Source organism: Phacochoerus africanus, chromosome 3 (genome assembly GCF_016906955.1).
Source record: "Phacochoerus africanus isolate WHEZ1 chromosome 3, ROS_Pafr_v1, whole genome shotgun sequence".
Classification (NCBI taxonomy): Eukaryota; Metazoa; Chordata; class Mammalia; order Artiodactyla; family Suidae; genus Phacochoerus; species Phacochoerus africanus.
In genome coordinates this window covers 197404892-197428748 of record NC_062546.1, presented here as the reverse complement: position 1 = coordinate 197428748, position 23857 = coordinate 197404892, and the positions used below count along the sequence as shown (strand labels likewise).

The 23857-nt window shown below is 38.9% G+C and overlaps 1 protein-coding gene and 1 non-coding gene across 2 annotated transcripts in view; both read right to left on the bottom strand.

Annotated features, from left to right (window-relative positions):
* PSMD1 (proteasome 26S subunit, non-ATPase 1) overlaps positions 1–23857 on the bottom strand; it is a 102772-nt gene that overhangs the window by 8580 nt on the left and 70335 nt on the right. Inside the window, exons 19-23 of the mRNA XM_047773744.1 lie at positions 18157–18259; positions 12709–12878; positions 10163–10255; positions 7941–8027; positions 6997–7143 (exon numbers count right to left, since the gene is read on the bottom strand). Of these exons, the coding sequence (XP_047629700.1) occupies positions 6997–7143; positions 7941–8027; positions 10163–10255; positions 12709–12878; positions 18157–18259 (600 nt within the window). The remainder of the gene's footprint in view (positions 1–6996; positions 7144–7940; positions 8028–10162; positions 10256–12708; positions 12879–18156; positions 18260–23857) is intronic.
* Positions 5315–5421, bottom strand: LOC125123852 (U6 spliceosomal RNA). Its single transcript, XR_007134221.1, has one exon. It is a non-coding gene; the product is annotated as a U6 spliceosomal RNA (small nuclear RNA).

The window sequence follows — 23857 nt, the reverse complement described above, 5'->3', positions numbered from 1 at the left end:
GTTATAGCAGTTTGTGTCTTTCTAAGAATCTACTGCATTTAGATTACCTAGTTTGTTGAAATAGTTATTCATAGTATTCTCTCATAGTACTTTTATTTCTCTCAGGTTGGTAGTAATGTCCCCTCTGTTTCCTGATTTTAGTAATTTGAGTCTTCTCCCTTCACTCTTTTTTTTTTGATTAAACAGGTAAGAATTTATTTACCATACATAAGAATAATTATAACAATAACTAGCATGTAGTATACACATTATGTGCCAGACATGATTCTGTACAGTTCAAGTATGTGCCAAACATGCCTATTTGTTTGTGTGTCGCACACCCCGCCCCGCCATTCACATGTTGAAATTCCACTCCCCCCACCAAAGTGACTGTATGAGAAAGTAGGTCTTCAGGATGCAATTAGGTCATGAGGGCGAAACCCTCAGGAATGGAATTAGTGCCCTTATAAGAAAAGGAGTTTCCATCACCTTTGGAATATGGATAAGCAATGAGATCCTGCTGTACAGCACAGGGGAACTATATCTAGTCACTTGTGATGGAGCACAATGGAGGATAACGTGAGAAAAAGAATGTGTGTATGTATGTATGTGTGACTGGGTCAGTGCTGTGCAGAACAATGTAAATCAACTATAATGGAAAAAATAAGAATCTGTGGTGGTGCAGTTTTGAGCCTCATTCTGGCACAGTGGGTTAAGGATCTGGTGTTACTGCACCTGCAGCTCAGATTTGATCCTTGGCTCAGGAACTTACACATGCCCTGGGTGCAGCCAAAAAAGAAAAAAGAGATACTCGGTGGGTTAAGGATCTGGTATTGTCACTGCTGTGGCGTGGTTGTTCAACCCCTGGCCTGGGAACTTCCTCATGCCTTGGGGTTCGGCCAGAAAGAAAACAGAAAAAGGAAAAAACCAAGAAGAGACATGATGAGAGCTAGCTTCTCTTCGTTATGGTATGTCAGGACATAATGAGAAGAGGGCTGTCTGTAGGCTTGGATGAGGTCCTTTACCAGGGACTTGCTCATGCAGGCACCCTGATCTTGGACTTCTAGTCTCAGAGCTGTGAGCATTAAATGTTTGTTGTTTAAGCCACCCCATCTTAAGTGGCAGGTGGCAATTTTTTACAGCAGTCACAACAGACTAAAACATATTTTAATGCAAATTACATTAGGACTGCACTTGTGGCATATGGAAATTCCTAGGCTAGGGGTCAAATCGGAGCTGCAGATGCTGGACTACACCACAGCCACAGCAACTTGGGATCCTTAACCCACTAAGTAAGGCCAGGATTGAACCCGCATCCTCATGTATGCTAGTTGGGTTCATTACCACCGAGCCACAAAGGGAACTTCTACAAATTACGTTTTTATACAGTGCGCACATATCAACACCAATCTATAATTGTTTTATACAGTTGTCTTTCCCTCCTCCCCTTTCCTTTCTTTGCTGCACCCGTGGTGTATGGAAGATCCTGGGCCAGGGGCCAGGGATCAAAGCCATGCCATAGCAGTGACACCCAAGCCTGGGAACCTCCATATGCCGTGGGAGCGGCCCAAGAAATGGCAAAAAAAAAAACCCAAAAAACAAAAACTAAGTTCACTTTAGTATCTTGTATGGCAGGTTGGCTAGCAACTAATTCTCTTATAGTTTATATCTGTGAATGCCTTAATTTTGCCTTCATTTTTGAAGGGCATTTTTGCTGGATACAGCATTCTTGGTTGAGTCTTTCCTTTCAGCACTGTGAATATATCACCCTTCTGCCTTCCGGCCTCCATGGTTTCTAATAACAAATCAGCTATTGATCTTACTGGGGATCCTGGTACAGGATGATGAGTTGTGTAACTCCTGTTGCTCTCAGGATTCTCTCTTTGTCAAATCTGTTGCATTTCTATACACTAACAGCAAAGTAGCAAAAAGAGAAACTAAGAAAACAAACCCAGGAGTTCCCATTGTTGCTCATCGGAAACGAATCTGACTAGCATCCATGAAGATGCAAGTTCAATCCCTGGCCTCACTCAGTGGGTTAAGGATCTGGTGTTGCCATGAAGTGTGGTGTAGGTCACAGATGTGGCTCAGATCTGGTGTTGCTGTGGTTGTGATGCAGGCTGGCGGCTACAGCTCCGACTCGACCCCTAGCCTGGGAACCTACGTATGTTGTGGGTGCAGCCCTAAAAAGACCAATAAATAAATAAATAAATAAATAAATAAATAAATAAATAAGAAAACAAAACAAAACCATTTATAATTGCAACAAAAAGAATAAAATACCCAGGAATAAACTTAATCAAAGAAGAGAAAGATCTATATATGAATAACTGTATAGGACACTGTTGAAAGAAACTGAAGACACAAAGAAACAGAAAGATATTTCATGCTCATGGATTGGAAGAATTAAAAATATTAAAATGTCCATATTACCTAAAGCAATCCATAGACCCAATGCAATCCCTATCACAATCCCAATGACATCTTTTACAGAAACAGAACAATAACAACAAAAATACCAATTTTTTTTTTGTCTTTTTGCCATTTCTTGGGCCGCTCCCGTGGCATGTGGACGTTCCCAGGCTAGAGGTCGAATCGGAGCTGTAGCCACCGGCCTACACCAGAGCCACAGCAACGCGGGATCCGAGCCGCGTCTGCAACCTACACCACATCTCACGGCAACGCCGGATCCTTAACCCACTGAGCAAGGGCAGGGATCAAACCCGCAACCTCATGGTTCTTAGTCGGATTGGTTAACCACTGTGCCACGACGGGAACTCCAATACCCAATTTTTTAATGGAAATACAAAAGACTCAGAATAGCCAAACAAATTCTGAGAAAAAGAACAAAGCTGGAGGTGTCACACCCCTGATTTCAAATTATACTATAAAGCTACAGTAATCAAAGCAGCATGGTACTGGCAGAAAAGCAAAAACACAGATCAGTGGAACAAAACTGAGCATCCAGAAATAAACCCACTGACAACTAATTTTTAACAAAGGAGCCAAGAACGTACAAGAGAAAGTAAAGTCTCCTCAATAAATGATGCTGTGAAAAACTGGACAGTCACATGCAACAGAAGGAAACTAGATCACTATCTTATAGCATACCCCCAAATTAACTCAAAATGGATTAAAGACTTGAATGTAAGACCTGGAGCCAGAAAACTTCCTGAAGAAAACAGGCAGTATGTTCTTTGATGAGTCTTAGCAATATCTTTCTGGTCTGTCTCTCTAGGCAAGGGAAACAAAAGTGAAAATAAACAAATGGGACTCCATCAAACCAAAAAGCCTCTGCAGAGCAAAGGAAACCATCAGTGAAAAGACAACCTACCAAATGGGAGAAAATGTCCACAAATCATATACCCATCAAATGAGATTAATATCCAAATTAGCAACAAAACCCCAAACAGCCCAATTAAAAAATAGGCAGAGGAGTTAAACAGACATTTTTCCAAAGAAGACATACAGATGGCCAACAGGCACATGAAAAGATGCTCGACATCACAAATTATTAAGGAAATGCAAATCAATCAAAACCATAATGAGCTATTACCTCATACCTATTAGAATAGCTATTATCAAAAAGGCAACAAATAAGAAGTGATTGAGAGGATGTGGAGAAAAGAGAACCCCTGTACATTGTTGGTGGAAAAATAAGTGGGTGAAGCCATTATGGAAGACAGTATGCAGATTCTTCAAAAAATGATCTAGCTATTCCACTTCTGGGAATATGAAAATACGAATTTGAAAAGATACATGCACCCCTCTCTTCACAGCAACATTATTTACAATAGCCAAGATATAGACATAACCTAAGTGCCAATCAATAGATGCATGGATAAAGAAGATATGGTATACACACTCCATGGAATACTACTCAGTCACATAAAAGCAAAAAATCTTGCCATTTGAAATAACATGGATGGACCTTGAGGATATTATGCTAAGTTAGACGGAGAAAGACAAATACCACATAATTTCATTTATATATGGAATATAACAAACAAATTAACAAGCAAAACAAAACAAACACATAGAGCCAGAAAACAGTAACTTCCAAAGGGGAAGGGGAGGGTAAAACGGGTCAAGGGGGGGGTCAATTGGATGGTGATGGATGGAAATTAGACTTTTGGTGGTGAGCACAAGGCTGTGTATACAGAAGGTGAATCAGTGTTGTATACGTGAATCCTGAGTTTGCTATAAACCAACGTTACCTAAATTTTAAAAAAAGGTTCCTTCTTTGTCTTTCAACAGTGTGATTATGAGTGTGTCTAGGTGTGGATCTCTTTATCTTACTTGGATTCACTGAGATCCTGGATCTGCAGATCAATGCTACTCATAAAATTTGTAAAGTTTTCAGTCATTACTTCTCCAAATACACTCCTATACTTTTCTCTCTTTTTGGGGGCCTCCCATCATCCCATTGCTGGTATGCCTGATAGTTCTGAACAGGTCTCTGAGGCTCTGTTCATTTTTCTTCACCCTTTGTTTTTTGCTGTTTCTCAAATGACCCATCTTCAAGCTTGTTCAAGTCTGTTTTGAATTAGCTGTCAAGATCCTCTGGCAGATTTCGGTTACTGCATTTTTCAATTCCAGGATGTCTATTTGATTTTTTAAAAATAATTTCTATTTACTGATATTCATCATTTGTTGAGACACCATTCTTATACTTTTCATTAGTTCTTTAGACATAGTTATTTTACTTCTTTAAACATATTTTAGCTAATTTAGTCTGGCTATTAATGTCTAGGCTTCCTCAGAGTTCCTATTAATTGCTTTTTTTCCTATGTATGACTCATACTTTATTGATTTGAATGTTTTGTAATTTTCTGTTGAAAACTAGACATTTAAATAACATAATGCGGCAACTCTAGATATCAGATCTCACTGCTCCCCAGGGTTTGTTATTGTTGTTTGCCTGTTCTGTGACTTTTCTACATAGTATTTTCTGTTCCATGTGACCACTGGAGTTTCTACTCAGTTACCTGACTGGACAGCTAACGACTAGACAGGGATTTCCTTCAGTACCCAGAACAACAAGTCTCTCTTTGCTGAGGGGCCATGCATGTGTTGGGCCATACCTTGAACAGTCAGCCAGGCACAGACAGGGGAAATCTCTTGGCTCATAAATGAACAACTATTACAGATGGCTTCCTCGGTCTTTTTTCTTCTTTTGTGGGGGGCCGCATATGGAAGTTCCTGGGCTAGGGGTCAAGTTAGAGCTGCAGCTGGTGGCCTATGCCACAGCCACAGCAACGCAGGGTCTGAGTTGCATCTGCGACCTATGCCATGGCTTGTGGCAACACTTGGATCTTTAATCCACTGAGCGAGGCCAGGGATGGTACGCTTCACAAATTTGCGTGTCATCCTTGTGCAGGGGCCATGCTAATCTTCTCTGTATCGTTCCAATTTTAGTATATGTGCTGCCGAAGCGAGCATGAGGCCAGGGATGGAACCTGCACCCTTGATACTAGGTGGATTCTTAACCTGCTGAGCCACAATGGGAACTCCCACTCTGACTTATTTTGAGCAGTCATTTAAGTTCCACCTGAGACAAACCAGTCTCTTCATATGGTCTCAGGACATAGAGCATGTACTCTGCTGTCTTTAATTCTTTGTAACTGTCAAGATCACTAGCTGTCTTGTACGCCTAAAGTATCACTAGTTTTGTACTAATACACCTGTTCTGGATCTATTCCTTTCCAAGAACAGTTTCTAAAGGATGCTATTAGAATACATTCTCTGTAAACATGTCACTCAGGTGAACTGGGTTGTAGATTAGACAGCAACTACATTTAATGTGTTCACTAATGATTTTATAAATTCATTCACTCAAGACTACAGACCAAGTAGTATCAGCCCTTAGCGATGCAAGATTAACAGGAGGTGGGAGAAGACCTTCATGCTATTCCATCTTTCCCGGCCTGACTGCCTGCTACCCACAGATGTCACCACCACCAAGTAGTATTTAATGAATTTACCAGGTTCCAGATGTTGTTTTAGGTATTTTACATATAACAACATATTTAATATTTACAATATACCTAGGCTGTAGGCAGTTAACCATCTCAATTATTATAGATGAGGAAACTGAAAAATGAGGCAATTAAATGACCTGTCTCACACAGCTAAGAAATGGCAAAGCTGAAATATAAACTCGATTCTGCCCAATTCCAGCTCTGTCACTAAATACAGGATCTTCCATCCTCTGCCCTTATCTCCTCTAGCTGATAATCTAGTCAGGTAAGGCTGTGACTCACAACTGTGGGTAAGAGTTTGTTATCACCACCAGGAACTACCTTCAAGTCAAAGAGAATGGGTTTATTTTTCTCTATGGAGTTAGAAATCTTGTCTATGACATTTCAGATAGGCCCAGGATTTGAATGTATTAAATGTGTCTACAAATGGCTTTCTGGTTTTCTAGATACAAGAAACTAGAAAATAAAGACATTATCATGTTCAAGTTTCTGATCAGCATTTGTTTCTAACATGAAACATTCTGTCTTAGAATAAATTAAATGGCATTAAGACCCTTTTCTAATTATAAAATGGAATGCTCTAAATCCTTATGTATTAACTGGTTCAATCTTTACCACATTCCTATGCATTAGGGATGGTAATTCTTACTTTACAGCAGTGAAGACTGAGGCAAAGATGATTAGTAGCTGGTTTAAGGTCACATAGGCCGAAAGTGGTAGAATCATTCAGACTCAGGATCTGGCTCTACATCTACAGTCCTAATCACTATGCAGTTATCAGGAACTGATAGGTCCATGACGTAAGCCTTTGGTACATAAAAGGTGTCTGAAGGGTTACACACACACACACACACACACACAAAAGTTCACCCAATTCTCTATGGAATGGAAGGGAAGGTTCTCTTTTGCTAAGACATTTATTCGTTCTAGAGAGCTTTCTCTAATACTCTGGAGATTTATCTTTCTCTATAAAGATTCCATTGCCTTACACACTAACATCTTACTAATACATAGGTAAGAGCCATTGGTAACTTACTGGTTTGAAAGGCTGGTATCTACAGGTCTCTGGCATGCTTAGGACCTTAAGCTGAGCAGGCATAACTCGGGCTGGGTTATCCAATAACTGGAAGTTTGGCTCAGGTTCTTTTTTCTTCTCTTTTTCTTCCTTTTTCTCTGCCTCATCCTAGAAAATTAAAAGAAAATAGCCCCGTAAAGGTTTGCTTATGTTCTACATTACTGAATACTGTTCAATAAATTTACTGAGCAATTACTAGGTGCAAAAGGTGGTTAGGAGTAGATATAATATAAGCAGAACTAAAGTGATACCAGACTTAGAAAAGAGATGATAACTCTGCTTGAGGGTAAAAATGGTATTTAACTCAGTTGTAAAGAATGAGGTTTTTCTATCAGCAGAGATACTTAAATAACCAATATTCTCTTTGCCTGAAAGGGCCTTTCTTTTCCCATCATCTTGCTGTCTGCTGAAAATCCTACTCTGCCCTCTAAAACACATTTTATAGTTGTCATTTCCTCCAAGAACTCATTCTGTTTTTTTTCCTTTTCCTTTTCTTTTTTAGCCACTTCTCGGCACATAGAACTCCCAGGCCAGGGACTGGATCTGGGCCACAGTCATGACCTAAGCCACAGCTGTGGCAATGCCGGATCCTGAACCCACTGTGCCAAGCCGAGCATCAAACCTGCATCCCAGCACTCCCAAGACACAGCCAATCCCATTGTGCCACAGCAGTAACTCCCAAGAACCCATTCTTGATAGGTACCCTTTTATTCTTGGAAGGTATAAGTCTTGGGCATAATTTCTAAAGTCTCTTCCAATTAAAATTATATGAGTCCCCATGTTTGGAACACAATCATTATTTAAAGAAAGCCAAGAGCAAGGTACAGCAATGTTCAACTAAGGAAGAATCTGGATCATGACAGAGATAGCTACATCAACCCATGTGACCACTAAATTATACCTACCACTTCCATTTTTTCCTCCTCCTTCTTTTCCTTTTCTTTTTCCTTCTTTTTAGCCTTGGCAGTAATAGATAACACAGCAGTGGAAACCTAGAGGAGTAAACAGGGTAAATGGTCGTGATCCCTTACTCAGATACAAATATACAAGGCCAAAGAATTCAGTTCTACAATACTGTTTCCTGGCAGTAAGTATCACATAAAGAACAAAATAATCTGGGAATATAAAGATAATTTACTGCTACAGTCATCAGGTGAATCTTTAGTTCCTAGAGGCTTATACATGTCCAATATAACTTGAACTTTTTTTGATCTGTAGCCTACCTTGGATATGAATTTTCTATCGTAAGTTTCTTTTTTTCTTTTTTTGGCTTTTTAGGGCCGCACACATGGCATATGGAGGTTCCCAGGCTAGGGGTCTAATCAGAGCTACAGCTGCCGGCCTACATCGCCAGATCTGAGCCATGGCTGTGAGCTATACAACAGCTCAGGGCAAGGCCAGATCCTTAACCCACTGAGTAAGGCCAGGGATCAAAGCTTCAACCTCATGGTTCCTAGTTGGATTCGTTTCCACTGAGCCACGACAGGAACTTCTCTATTATAAGTTTCTGAGACAGAGATTTAGGTGTTGTATGCTTTTTTCTTTATAGGAAAAGCATTGGAAAACACAAAATTTTTCTCTAAATCTGTTTTCTCATAAACAACTCTTACTGGACTAGAGGCCCTGCAATGGTAATAACGCAGTGGGTGAGTAATTAGCCCGCAGTTATCCTCCTTGATGGGCCTCACTGAAATCAAGGTCAAACAGGGACTCTGAAAGGCTTGGCAGTACTGGAATAAAGCTGGTTTTGTTTCAGACACTAAAGACAGGGCCCTGAAACACAGCTGATGAACAAGATAATTGCTGTCAAAGTACATCATCACCTACCACCCGCAAACTTGGTCAACTGCATAACTATCCCTACTTACACACAAAAATTACAGCAAATAATCAACAAATGGCTAAAATGGAACATTCTCTTCAGAGAAAAAATCATTTTCCTAAGCCTAAGGTGTCAGAAAGGATAATTTTATTGCGAAAACTAAAGGAACAAGTGCAGCTCTCAATTTCATTGCAGTGTAATTTTATTTTTTTGGCCGTGCTCAGGGCAGGCAGAAGTTCCGGGGCCAGGGATCAAACCTGCGCTACAGCAGCGACCTAAGCCATAGCAGTGACGATGCTGGATCCTTAATCCACTAGGCCACCAGGGAACTCTGCACCATAGTTTAATTTAACACGTATCAACGAGTGCCTTCATATATGCCGGTAGGAGCACAAACTGTTATATCCATTTTGAAAGGAAATTCAGTTAATGCTTATGAAAATAAACCATGTGCATTACTCTTGATCAAGCAATACCACAATCTAAGATCCTAAACTATAGATACACTTGTACAAATGCACAAATATACACATATAAAAATTTATTTCAATTTCATCTGTAACAGTGACAAATTAGAAATAACCTAAATGTCTATCAGATAAGGAACTGGTAAGACAATGATATATTCATAAAAGGATTGCTCATTACCCTTGGAAAAAATGAGATCAATACACATTGAAGTTAAAAAAAAAAAAAAACCAAAAAAAACCCTGTTAAAGTGAAAATAATATGATACAGAACATAGAATTATTAGAGAATAATTCTATTTGTGGTCAAAAAAAGTATTGATATGTGCAGTGAAAACATCTGAAGGGATTTACATATTGTGATTCCTATCACATGACACTCGGATGATCAGAAGAGAAAAGGACTTTGACTTTTTCTTCTTGTGTAATGTTGGATTTTACCATAAGGAGTATTAATTAATTAATTGCTTTTTTTTTAGGGCCGCGCCTGTGGCATATGGGAGTTCCCAGGCTAGGGGTTGAGTCGGAGCTGCAGCTGCTGGCCTATACCACAGCCACAGCAAGAAGGGATCTGAGCTGAGTCTGTGACCTCCACCGCAGCTCAGGGCAATGATGGATCCTTAACCCACCAAGCGAGGCCAGGGATCAAACCCACATTCTCATGGATATTAAGCGGGTTTGCAATCTACTACACTGTGCCACAATGGGAACTTCCAAGAAGCATTATTTTTAAAATACTTAATTTAAAACATAAAAAATATTTAAACAAACCCAAGTAAAAAACTAGGCAGCTCTGACATATAAGTACAAATGCTGCTCAAAAGAACAAAGAACCTACCTTTTCCTTTTCTTTTTCTTTTGGTACTTCCAGAGGGGCAGGATATGCAAACGTTGATGGTTTACAATTTGATTTATACTGAACTTTCGGCATCTGAAGAAATAAAAGAATTTCCCCCCTCCATTAAAATATTCAAAATCCAGATTTAAGTATTCTATGCTCCCACCAATCACACAGATGCAAAGGGATGTCAGCAATTGTGATCCAGGCTAAATTACACAGCTATCCAACTGTTACCTCCACTCCTCCCTTAAAGGCATCTGTCTTCTTTCATTGAAATAGTTTCGAGGTGTTTTACAGAACTACTGTGGTTATCTATATTTTCCTAGAGCTCTGTGCCTCTGAAGAGTCATCCTTTTTTTTGGTCTTTTTAGGGCCGTACTGGTGGTATACAGAAGTTCCCAGGCTAGGAGGAGACTCACAGCTGTCGCTGCCAGCCTACACCACAGCCAGAGCAACAAGGGATCCAAGCCACATCTGCAAGCTACATCACAGCTCCCGGCAACGCTGGATCCCCACGAGTGAGGCCAGAGATTGAACCTGCGTCCTCATGGATGCTAGTTGGGTTCGCTAACCATCGAGCCATGACGGGAACTCCATCCTGCATACCCAACTTTCGTGTCCTTTCCCTGTACCACACTAACAACCTCTACAAGTCTGTATACAGTTATTATACCACATAATCCTACTTTACAAGAGTCTAGAATCAGCCTGATGGAAAAGTCAGCTTTGTATTACTTACTGACCAGGTTTAAAATTCTCAAGTCTTGATTTTTCTCTATTTATCCAATTTGGATTGATAGAGAATGGTAGTAAAGCCTCACACCTACTAGGACAAGCCATCTTTTCTTTTCTTTTCCTTCCTTCCTTCCTTCCTTTCTTTCTTTCGCTTTTTAGGGACACACCTGAGGCATTTGGAAGTTTCCAGGTTGGGGGTCAAATCGGAGCTGCAGCTGCCGGCCTACACCACAGCCACAGCAATGTGGAATCCGAGCTGCATCTGTGACCTACACAGCAGCTCAGGGCAATGTTGGATCCTTAACCCACTGAGTGGGGCCAGGGATTAACCCGCAACATCATAGATACTAGTCTCACAGATGCTAGTCAGGGGGGTGGGGGTGGGGGTTGTTTCCACTGAGCCACAACAGGAAATCCGTGATCCTGTCTTTTCCATCCCACTTTCATTGCAAGGACTGGAAGGGGAGATCATAAAATCAGGTGCCAAAGGAAAAAGTCCCCCCAAATTATACAGTATGTTTAACCATAATGTTAAAAGTTAGGGACTGGGAAACCAAAAGATTCCTGCTTTGAGAGAGAAAACTGCTCAATATACAAAAACATGAGCAGTTTAATACTGAAACACCTAAAGGATAATTAATTGGCTGTATAGCTATACTTAAAAAAAAAATCAGTTCAATGAAATAATCTTTACTAGTCATTTTTTGGCCAAAGTTTTTTCCACTCTGAAAATTGAATAGAATGTTTTAACAGCAGTGGTGAGCAGATGTAAGTTATTTAAAGGTCACAAGCCTCTGAGAAGATGGAAGAACAGGAATGTGAATCATCAGGCCATGGGACTGAGAAAGACATAAGCAAAAACCCCATTTAAAAAGACATGGTGCGATGACAGGGAATATAGCTGACTTAAGTGACTGGTTTCTTACTGTCAGTTTCCCTGGCTCTTCACTTTTGGTCTCGTTTTCTGCCATCACCAAGGGGAAATCCTCCTCTCGTTTTTCCCTTTAATAACAATCCTATTTTCCATCAAACACTCTAGCATCACATAACACTGGAACACATCACTATCTCAAATCCTCCCTCCTTAGTAAGATCTAGTTGAGGTCTTCCTTGCCCAGATTATTACCGCAGCAATGAAACAAATTTCCACTGATACCAGAATGATGTTTTTAAAATGCAAATCTCATCATGTCATTTATCTGCATGAAATCCTTTAATAGCTCCCACAGATGTTTAGCATTAGATAAAATTGATTAGTGATCAATAAACCTTTTCATATTTTATTATTTTATTTTATTTTAGTCTTTTTGCCTTTTCTTGAGCTGTTCCCGCGGCATATGGAGGTTCCCAGGCTAGGGGTCGAATCAGAGTTGTAGCCACTGGCCTACACCAGAGCCACAGCAATGCCAGGTCTGAGCCACATCTGCGACCCACACCACAGCTCACAGCAACACCAGATCCTTAACCCACTGAGCAAGGCCAGGGATTGAACCTGCAACCTCATGGTTCCTAGTCAGATTTGTTAACCACTATGCCACGACCGGAACTCCCCTTTTCATATTTTGTATTTTGCCCTCTTCTTACCATTCCCTCTCAATTGGTTTATCCAAGGTTACAGTTAATAAGGAGACCTGATTTTCAAATCTTCCAACGTACTCCTCTCAACAAGGTGAAGACTCATTTTGAAGGGAAAATACTTTATTAATGAGATGCCAATTCACCTTTAAAATATCATGAAAATCCCATGAGTGGGTGGTGAATAGGTTATGGTGAAGACATATTATAAAGCTAAAGTTTCACAAACATACCTTTAAGTCCTTGTTAAGGCCAATGACACAGGTAGGGGTATATGCCAATGACAAGAAGTGTGAAAGAGGAAACCAGAACCAGAACTGGGTAAAGACAAGGACACCAACCACAGAAGGCATATGGGTGTGCCCAGTTCTGGACTGCAAGGAGATTGTGACATTATGACCACCTGTAGAAAAGGAGAGAAACCACAAACATGAATCCAACAGGGCAATAATAAAGATTTCTAAGTACTGCACTAGGGAAGAATTTGGTGATTATCTTAGGAGTGTAGTTCATAAAAACTAGTATGGCATCACTGGAATTATTTAGCCAGTGAGCCATCTAGGGTCTCCAGTTTCTAGGGTCTCCAAAACTGGAAGTGCTGGACTCTGGGCAAACCTAGAACTTCTCTCTATGCAGGTAGCCATTTTTCAAAAACTAAGCCTAAAGGATATCAGAACTGTATGCTAAATTAAATATTAATCTATATTGTACACTGGCTTTTAACATGCAAACAAAAAGGAGAATTTCAGTACATATCATATTTGTGTGTATATACATATCATACACAACAGCAAAGAGACGAAGTAGATTCTGTTTGCTTACTTTGACTCTTTTTGCCTTAGTCATGTCTGAATGCAGGCAGCTCCAAGGTTACCTAGCCTTGTGACCCTGGACAAATCATTTTACCTCTAAAGTCTTTTTTTCTCATTAGCAAAATGAGAATTTGAACTTGGGGATCTGAACTATAGCACTGCCATTAACAAAAGAAAAATTCTGATCTCTAATCCTTGATTCAATTGAAAAAAACATGAAGCAGCACAAGCTGTAAAACAATGAAGTCACAGCTAATTCTTTTAAATCAGAAGAGATCTGGGGCTTGGAACCCAACCTGTTTACCCACCCCTTGCCAGATCCCTTACACTATCCCCTGAGGGAGGGCAGAGAAACAGTTTGAAAGCTAGTGAACAAGAGCTAAGCTTCACGCATCAGTTAGCTGGATATTTATTGGGCCCTTTTAAGGCTGAGATTCCAGGAGGCTTTGGGGATTGCAAACTTGAATGTCTTTAGAAACTGGTCAGTAAACAAAGGAGAAAACTTGGACTAGAAGTAGTGGGGATTGAAGCAAACTGAAAAGTTTTTATTATAGTTAAAGAGAATATGTTATAAGGGGTATATAGATCCAGGGTTGCCATGTAATTTTTTTTTTTTAAAGCATCTTTGAATCTGAATTTTGTCCAAAATTCTGCAAATTCTGCTAGGCAGGCAAAAAAACATGTTATAAATAGGCAGATGTGGCCCATGGGCTGCTGGGTTGCCGCCTCTGCTCTGTAGTAACAGAGTTAGTGCTGGACCCCAGAGATTTGAGACACACATCTTTTAGTTTATACAATACAGCTTATAAAACTAGGGCTTATCTGTGCCTCGTCAGATAACCTGAACTCCAATTCTGTATCTCCTTTGTTCACATTTCACGTCTCTTCGTCTCAGTATCTCGCAGGTGCCTTTAAGTTTTGCTTAGAGTTAGGAAATGAGTACTAACTTTACTAAGCCAAAAAGCATTAAAAAAATTTTTTTTTATAAGAAGCAGGGTTCTACTGTTCACCAAATAATCTATATTTTATTAATACTCTTTTTTTTTGGTCTTTTTAGGGCCGCACCCATGGCATATGGAGGTTCCCAGGCTAGGGGTCTAATCAGAGCTACAGCTGCCGGCCTACACCACAGCTCAGCTCCTTAACCCACTGAGCGGATCCTTAACCCACTGAGCGAGGCCAGGGATTGAACTCGTAACCTCATGGTTCCTAGTCAGATTCATTTCCACTGCGCCACAATGGGAACTCCGATTAATACTCTTCTATAGGTGTTTCATTTAAGATTTTACCCAGAAAAAAATCAGGTATACTTGAGTTTTCCCAACAGGACTGAGTTATACATTTACTGTCTATTTATATTCTTCCGTATTCTAACCCCCACATTCATAGAATGCTTACTGTATGTTGAGAATTTTGAACAAAATACTGGAAAAGGTTCTAAGGAGCCTCTAATCTAGTGAAGACAGATAATTAGATAATTAAAATAAGGCATAAAAGTATGATATAAACCTGGTTACTAGTGGGAACACAGAGCTAAGCATGGCCCACCTAATCCACAGTGGAGACTGAAATGCTTCTTAGAGAATGTGACATTTGATCTAATTTTAAAGCTGAATTTCCTTTTATTTCAATGAGACTTATCTTCTCCAGACTTAGCAACTAGTTAGACTAGCCTTCTGTTCTAACAGTCTGAGATTTCATATAAAACAAAGGCAAGTTTATGCTATTGATAGAGTTTATACAGTTTTGTTTGGTTTGGTTTCTTGGTCACACACGAGACATGTGGAAGTTCCTGGGCCAGGGAATGAGCGTACACCACATCAGTGACCTGAGCCACAGCAATGGCAATGCCACATCCATAACTGCTAGGCCACCAGGAAACTCCGAGTTTACAGTTTTACAATCTTCAGCTTTTCCTCCTGAAGAGACCAAATCATTGAATTCCCATCAACTTCAACTTCACTCATTCCTTTGAAGTTGCCTGCTCCAGTCTTTCTCTACTACCACTAGCTTCTGAGAGACAAATTACATGACTAAACATTTTTCTAATGCAGTTGCAGCACAGTTTCCTAGGAAGATCGGATATCAGCAAAGTGAAAAGAGGTAAAAGAATAACTTCATGTTCCTGGTAGTGAACATAGCAGTACAGAACTTTTACGCAGTAAATAACACTAAAAGACCTAAGGCAAAAATGATTATACATTAAGAGAGAAATGGAAAGAAGCATCAAACTTTGGTTCATTACAGATCAAATAGATACCAAAAAAAAAGAGGTAGAAGGAGAGAGGGGCTCAAAGAGGAAGGAGGGGAAAACAGAGAGAGGGCTTCTAGTGAAGACAGCAGAATAAAGCTAAAACAGAGAATCAGCCTCCCCCAAATTTAAATAAACGACTCATATTTAGTAAAAACCAGCAAAAAACTGTAGTAGTACTGAATGAACAAGTAACAGGTTGTAGCCTAAAACTACAAACTTCACGGGGTAGCAGCTAAAAGAAAAAACAAGAGTATGCAAATTACTTCTAAATTCTATTTAAAAACCAATTACCAAAAGTAGAGAATCTGAAAAGTTTACTCACTATATGATTCCAAGTACATAACATTCTGAAAAAGGAAAAACTAAAGCTACAGAGATAGCAAAAAAGACCAGTGGTTGCCAGGGGGTGTGGGGAGGGAAGGAAGGATGAAAAGGTGGAGCACCGGGGATTTTTAGGGCAGTGAAACTCCTCTGTATGATACAGGTCATTACGAGTGTATTAAAACCTACAGAGTGAACCTGAATGTAAACTAGAAATCCAGCCAGTTAAGTGTCAAGTCTTAGTACAGACATTCCAGAAAAAGCAGCAGCAATAAAAGAAATGACGATGAACACTGAATCTATTTTAACATGAAACTAAGACTAAACTGGGAGAATTATGATTTCACAAGAGAATGTAAATGTTATAAGCCACGACAATGTAAACATGATTTAAAAATACTGGAAGGTGGCAAAGAATGAGAAAGGAGAAACTATGTACTGTTTATACATAAGAGAGAATCAATACCAAGAACTGAAATGGTTTACTTTATCAAAAGTATCTACAGAACATTTTCCTTACTTTAGTCAGCTGCAAGGAACTATCCTTAAGTCAAAAAGAAAAATATTAATTGTATCTTAAACACTATCACTTAAACTCTGCCTTAAAAATTTAGAAAACAGCACCAACATTCTGAAAAAGGAAAAAAAAAAAAAGCAAATAAAAGACTTGAGCAAAAATAAATAATTTAGGTGAAAAAATTCTAATGAAATTAGAATGAGAAAAGGTGAAAAACAGTAGTATCATATAAACATATCTAATCAAGAAGAAAGAGAAAAAAATATTAGAAAGGAGACACATTAAAAAAAAAAAAAAAAAAGCCATTGGAGTTCCCATCGTGGCTCAGTGGTTAACGAATTTGACTAGGAACCATGAGGTTGTGGGTTCGGTCCCTGGCCTTGCTCAGTGGGTTAAGGATCCGGCATTGCCGTGAGCTGTGGTGTAGGTTGCAGATTCGGCTCGGATCCTGTGTTGCTACGGCTCTGGCGTAGGCTGGCGGCTACAGCTCCGATTAGACCCCTAGCCTGGGGACCTCCAGCCTGGGGACCTCCATGTGCCGCAGGAGCGGCCCTAGAAAAGGAAAAAAAAAAAAAAAAAAAGCCATACACCCTGGCCAGACAACATCCCAATGTCATAGGTGGCACCCAAATAAATTTATCGATAAAAATAGATATTGAAAAGAATGAGCTCAAAAAAACGAAACAAAAACCAAAACCAAAACCAAACCAAAACAAAAGCCATACAAGGGAGATTTCCTAAAATTATAAAACAAAGATGCTGAAAATCTTGATATGATTTAAAAATACTCTCATCAAGTAGAAAACTTCTAGATTAACAAAACAACTTAAGATACCAAAAATTTCAATTCCTTTTCCTGATCGTCTTTAAACTAGAGTTATAAACACATCTCTAGTTGATCAAGAAGAGTGTTTTTATTAGAAGAAATTAACATAACTAATAAGTTTGAGAAAAGCTATCTAATAAGAGAATTACTAAGATTATCTTGAGATACTATTTTTTACCTTTTAAATTAGCAGAGGTTAATAAAAAAGATTGTATTCTACATGGCTAGGGTATAGTTTGAAAAGAATCACATACTTGAATAATGAAACAGTTATGCCCGTTCCCTTATACCCTAGGGAGTGTTATTGTCATTGCCAATAACAACAGTGAAAGAATAGTTTGAACGAACCCCAAGTCCAAGGTACTAATGCACATCATTCTACTTTGGAAGGGCAGCTTACTTCTGAAATAAACCACAGCGTAGCGATGAAAAGTGTGAATTTGGGAGTCAGTTGGTACTGGGTGCTATGTATTTACTATGGAAATATTCCAGGTATCTTATTTTGGGATGATCTGGCTACTAGAATTTGTCTAAAACCTATTTTTTTCCTCAAAAAATTTTCAATGTCAACTTGTTTAAAACTGATGTATACTACGAAAATTAAAGGGGAAAAAAATCAGCCTACACTCATTGAGTACTTTACTAAGTGGCTGGGACTGTTTTAATTGCTTTATATGTATTTTTAATTTCTCAAACACTATGAGGTAGACTTCACAAGAAAACAGACATAAAGAGGGGAAGTATAGCTAGTACTGTAAAGAGATTCAAACCCTAACAGTCTGTGCTCTTAACAACTCTACCAAATTATTTCTATGAACTTTAGGCTCCAAATTTTCTCCAGGAATAATTTGCCCCAGACTCAATTTCTACTATGTCATATAGTTAGAACACATATTTCCTTAAATTTAGTTTAAATAGATAAATAAACCCGGAAGATTTAAAAACATTTACCTGCATCCAGTATGCCCTGGGCCAGAATAGCGCCAAACTTGGCCATGACATCATCATGTTTATCATTGATGACTTTGGAATACAGCTGCCTGAACTGATTCACCTGAAGGAACAAGAAAAAGAATTATAGTCTATTTCTATTCATTTGCTGTATCATTTTAGTGCAGGGAATAGATTGCTCATGTGGTAATGAAACCTGAGTTCTGAATTCACAACATTCAAAAAGAGAGGGATCTCGACCAGATTTGAAGGCACGGGTGAAATCACCGATATCACGACTTTTCTGATGTGGAAGCACCAGCTCTGCTTTCAATCCTCATTCCACAGTGGATGATTCAGACTCAGGGGAATGCTCAATGTGATTTCATACTTCAGCACTGTTAGTCAGCAGGCTTTAAAGGTTCAAGGGAACATGAAGGCGTTCACTGCATTGTGAATTACCGCTATCCTGCTTACCATCAACCTACAGATTTCCCCATGGGCATAGTTCTTCAATATTATCTTAAAACAAACTACGCTTCACTGCAGCTGTGTAAGGTATATATGGTTTAAGTATATTCACATATACATGAAAGATTTTCATTATGCACACACATTAGTTTCTTGAGGACATGACGCAGTAATCACTCTTACCAAAAGGACACACCAAAATGGAATACTTGTGGGTTCATTTAGAGAGGGATTACTTTACTGGTATTTTTTGTTTGCATTCCTCCCCCCCCCCCCCCCGCATTTTCTGAAACTAAAATATATTACTTTTATAATTAAAAATATTTATAAAATAAATGTTATCAAAATACCTGTGATTTCTTTAAAGCTGGGGGATAATAAGGGAAATATTTTACGCTTCTTGCATGTCTTACATTTCACTATTTTCCCACCAAGTGCATATCAAATGGTAGGCACCCGGGAAGATGTGCGATTGCTCCAGAAGCACATGATTGTGGAGTGTCCTGAATCCGTCAAAAGCAGAAAATACTGAATTTGGGCTTCTCAATATAGTGATTTTATCTACATTACATATTTTTCCAGAATCGCTTCCTCTTTTCATTCATCTTTGTCTGGGAGGCCCCATTATGATATAGTGCAAAGTAATACAGAATCAGACGATGCTGGCTTATAAGGTCTCCAGTACACAGTTTGGATACATGAGTTAGCTTTTCTAGGTCTCAGTTTCTTTATCTCGCAGGGACTGTAGCACCTACCGCACACGGCAGTTGCATATGAGGTAATATAAATGTTACGTGTGTGGATAAGGCATGTTAAAGTTCAGTAAGCACATGGCTGTCTTAGCATCCCAGAGCAGAGTCTTACCAGTCCTTCTTGACTGTCATCTCTGCGTCCTAAATAGTGCTAACAAAACGGAATTCTTTAGGGTGGTTCTCACTTTTTATTCATAGGCAGCAATAAGAATGTGATGAAAACAATAACCTAACTCTGCCATTACCCAGCATGTGACCCTTTGCAAGCCTCTTACTTCCCTGCATCTTACTTTCTCTAACTATAAAACTCGGCATGAGATTAATACAAAATTCCTCACTAGTTTGAAAAATCCTATAGTTTGATGCTTTTACTCTGGTTCCACAGGTCAAATTCCTTTGATTCTGAACTTGTTTTAGATGAGCACTCACATTACCTTATATAGAATGGAAATTTTATGTGCTAAAGGTTTACAAAATATTTCATGAACTTAAAAAACACGGGACAAAGCACCGTATGTACATTATAAGGAAGAATTTGTATATAAAATCACACCCAAAACAATAGGGCAACATTCAGTGAAACTGAAAGATGTAATTAAAAAAAAAATCAATGTAAACACATGATGGGTTTATCCAATTAATATTAAGTAGACTAGTACTTTCTTTCCTTTTTCCTTTTTTTTCCCCCTTTTTGGCTGCCCCGTGGCATACAGAGTTCCTAATCTGAGCCACAGTTGTGACCTAAGAGCTACAGCTGTGGCAATGCTGGATCTAAACCCACCGCATTAGGCTGGGGATCCAACTTGTATCCAGCACTCCCAAGACACTGCTGATCCTGTTGTGCCACAGCGGGAACTCCAAGTAGACTAGTACTTAAAAAAGCTAGTTTTCATCATTAAAAAAAAAATTTCCTCACATTTTATTACTTATCCAGCAGTAACTTAATTTCCATTATTATGAGTCTTCATAAAAAAATATTATTTTAGTAGGTTAGGATAGTATCTTAAATTTATTTGCAAGGCAGCTTTGAGATCATCTGGTCTACTCCCCCAATTTCATAGATGTGAAAATGAAAGACAGGTGAAGTCACTGGCCTGCTTGTGATCACAACCAACCAGCTGCAATCATGGCTAAGGATCATGACTTTGTGACTCGATTTCATTGTTATGAATAGTATGGCTCCCTACAGAAAACAAATTAGAATTTGTAGGAGAAAAATCACACTGATTTCCTGTTTGGTATTATGATAATCTCACAGAAAACACAACTAAATTTCAGACAATGCTGTGATCCATTCTGCTGTGCCTGATTATCTAAAAACTGCCTTCATGGAGTTCCCATCGTGGTGCAGCGGAAATGAATCCGACTAGGAATCATGAGGTTGTGGGTTCGTCGATCCCTGGCCTCACTCAGTGGGTTAAGGATCCGGTGTTGCTGTGAGCTGTGCTGTAGGTCGCAGACATGGCTCTGATCTGGCGTTGCTGTGGCTCTGGCGTAGGCCAGCAGCAACAGCTTGAGTTCGACCCCTAGCCTGGGAACCTCCATATGCAGTGGGTGCACCCCTAAAAAGACAAAAGACAAAAAAAAAAAAAAACCAACCAAACAAACAAAAAACTGCCTTCTCCAAATTCTTGTATTTTAAACATTCATCATGTTTTTAACTCTATATACCTTTTGCTGTTGGAAGAAAACCATTCTTTAGATGTCAGAGAGGAAAATAAAGGATGGGGAAAAGAGAACAAATTTTTTAAAAAGTCATTTCTATTGTTACTTATCACCTAATGTTACTTATCACTTGCCTTTAATTTTCTATTTTTTTTTCTATTTTTCTGGATGGAGAAATGAAGCTGTATATCAGGGATCAGTTTTGGAGGTTTTTTTCCTTTCTTTTTCTATGACATTACATTTGCTCTTATGACTGCAACTAGGTCTATAATTCTTGAAATCCTTGAAACCAGATGAGTCTTATTATTCAGAATTTAGAAAGCTAACATGGTGCATACACCATAAATTATGCAATACTCTCAGTGGAGTGTGGGGGCAATATCCGTAACAACCAAATTAGTATTTCTGAAGCAGTAAAATAACTGAATATTTACTAACTGGGATAAAGGCTATAAATGAGTTCATACGGGGTCAGATCTTACAGCCAAATGAGACCTTAAAAACAAACTCTCAGTTTTCAAAGTTTTTTGGACTTTGGAATTGCAGATGAAGGGCCATGGACTTATATAGTTGATCTGGGCTAGCTCCTCTTTGTTTAGTTCTGACTTTTTTTCTATGCTCTCAAATCCAACTGACTTGCTATAACCTCCAACACAACATGCCTAAACCGAAAATTATCTTTATTTTTTTTCAAGATTTTTCTGTCAAAGCTATAATGATTTCCCCCATTGTCAATATCCCAAATGATGTTTTTCATTCCCTTCTCAATTTTATTCATATTATTTTGTTCATGGTAGTTGCTTGTAGCCTTTTCTTCATATTATTACCAATGCCTTTAGTGTCCAAGTCCCCATCTTAAGGCATAGTGTGGTAATACAGATTACTATTTACTCATGTGTTATGCTATAAAATAAAACCTTATGATATAAAATTTCATGCTGATTTACTTTGAACCTGCAAAAGCTCATCAAACTTAGCCAAACATCACCCTATTTCCAAAAAGTGTACATGTCAATGGTGGGAGAAGTTCTCTGTGGCAGGCCTTAGGCTAGATGATATTAGGCAAAAAGGAGTACCAGAGCCGGTTCTTCAACTGCAATGTTTTTATCTGATTCTACGTATGATACTTGTTATACACATGTTCAAATAACTGCTCAAGGTGGAGTTCATTTAATAAGAAAAACAAAAGATAGATTCTTTATAAAGAGGAGAGTTGGGTTCTTGAGATAAAACAACTCCAAGGACCTATACAAAAACAGTATTTTATTTATTTATTTATTTATTTATTTATTTATTTATTTATTTATTTTTGTCTTTTTGCCATTTTTTGGGCCACTCCCACGGCATATGGAGGTTCCCAGGCTAGGGGTCGAATTGGAGCTATAGCTGCCAGCCTAAGCCAGAGCCACAGCAATGCAGGATCCGAGCCATGACTGTGACCTACACCACAGCTCACGGCAACGCCAGATCCTTAACCCACTGAGCAAGGCCAGGGATTGAACCCGCAACCTTATGGTTCCTAGTCAGATTCGTTAACCACTGCACCACGATGGGAACTCCTGAAAACAATATTTTAGTTAAGTGGTTCTGAACCTCTGGTCTAAGAGCTTTCCAAGGATGTATGCATGTTCCCAGGTCTATGTTTGTGAGAGTGAGTGAGCAAGAAACTGGCAGAAGAAAAGCAAAGGCGCATGGGAGTTAAACTAAGACCACAATGTGTGGAGCTTAGTGTTAAGACGGCATTCTGTCGAAGGATATGACGCAGATCATGATAACACAAAAAACATTTCCTTTGGAAATTTCCAACTTGAATCTCACAAAATATCTGAGAAATGTTGTTTTTGGATTTCATTGGTGGTGGGGGGGGTTAGAGTCTTGATGAAATTAACATTTGTTCTTTGATTTCAAGGCGTTTTCACTTTATCTCACAGACTAGTTTGTAACCTCGTGATTAGGAGTCAGTAGCTTTGAGAATTTAATTTTCTTCAAGCCTGTTAACAGCTTTTTCTTTTCAGCAAAATGTCACCTACCACTCCAAAAGAATATTAATGTCCTCTTAGCAATTATCAGCTAAAAGAGAAGCGATATAAACTACAATCTACAAAGCTCTAGATCACACGCTTAACAACAGAAAACAATGAAACAACTTAAACTTGAAGGATTTAAGAACTAACAATTTTGTTCTAAGGGATAGTATTACCAGAAAAAAACATTTGTCAAATGCGGGATTTTTTTATTTTTTTTATTTTTTTTTATTTTTTAGGGTTGCACCTGTGGCATAGGGAAGTTCCTGGGCTAGGGGGTTGAATCGGAGCTACAGGTGCCGGCGTACACCATAGCCAAGGCAATGCCGGATCCCTAACCCACTGAGCAAGGCCAGGGATTGAACTCACATTCTTATTGATACTAGCTGGGTTGTTAGCACTGAGCCACAATGAGAACTCCCCAGTTCTGCTTTTGTACTCAGTGGGATACACATTTAACTTTCCCCACTGTGTTTATATTAATGGGAAAGGCTACCTTACCAGCTGTAACTACATTTCAACACTCTTAATACCCAAGATTCTGATACAACGTTTAGATGGAAGTGTACCCCACATATTCATATCAACTTAGACTTGGTTCAACAAAAATTTATAGAATAATTACAAAATACTAATTACTTAAATTTTCATTATTTTTTCACTTTTCCTAAACCTGAAAAAATTGTATTTGTTTATGATAATAAATAGTTGAAGGCTTTTTGAAACTACACAGCCTACCCTATTCCCACTGCAAAGTGCTCTGCCACTGCTGGTGCAGAGCTTATGGTTGTAAAAATCAATGAAATACTA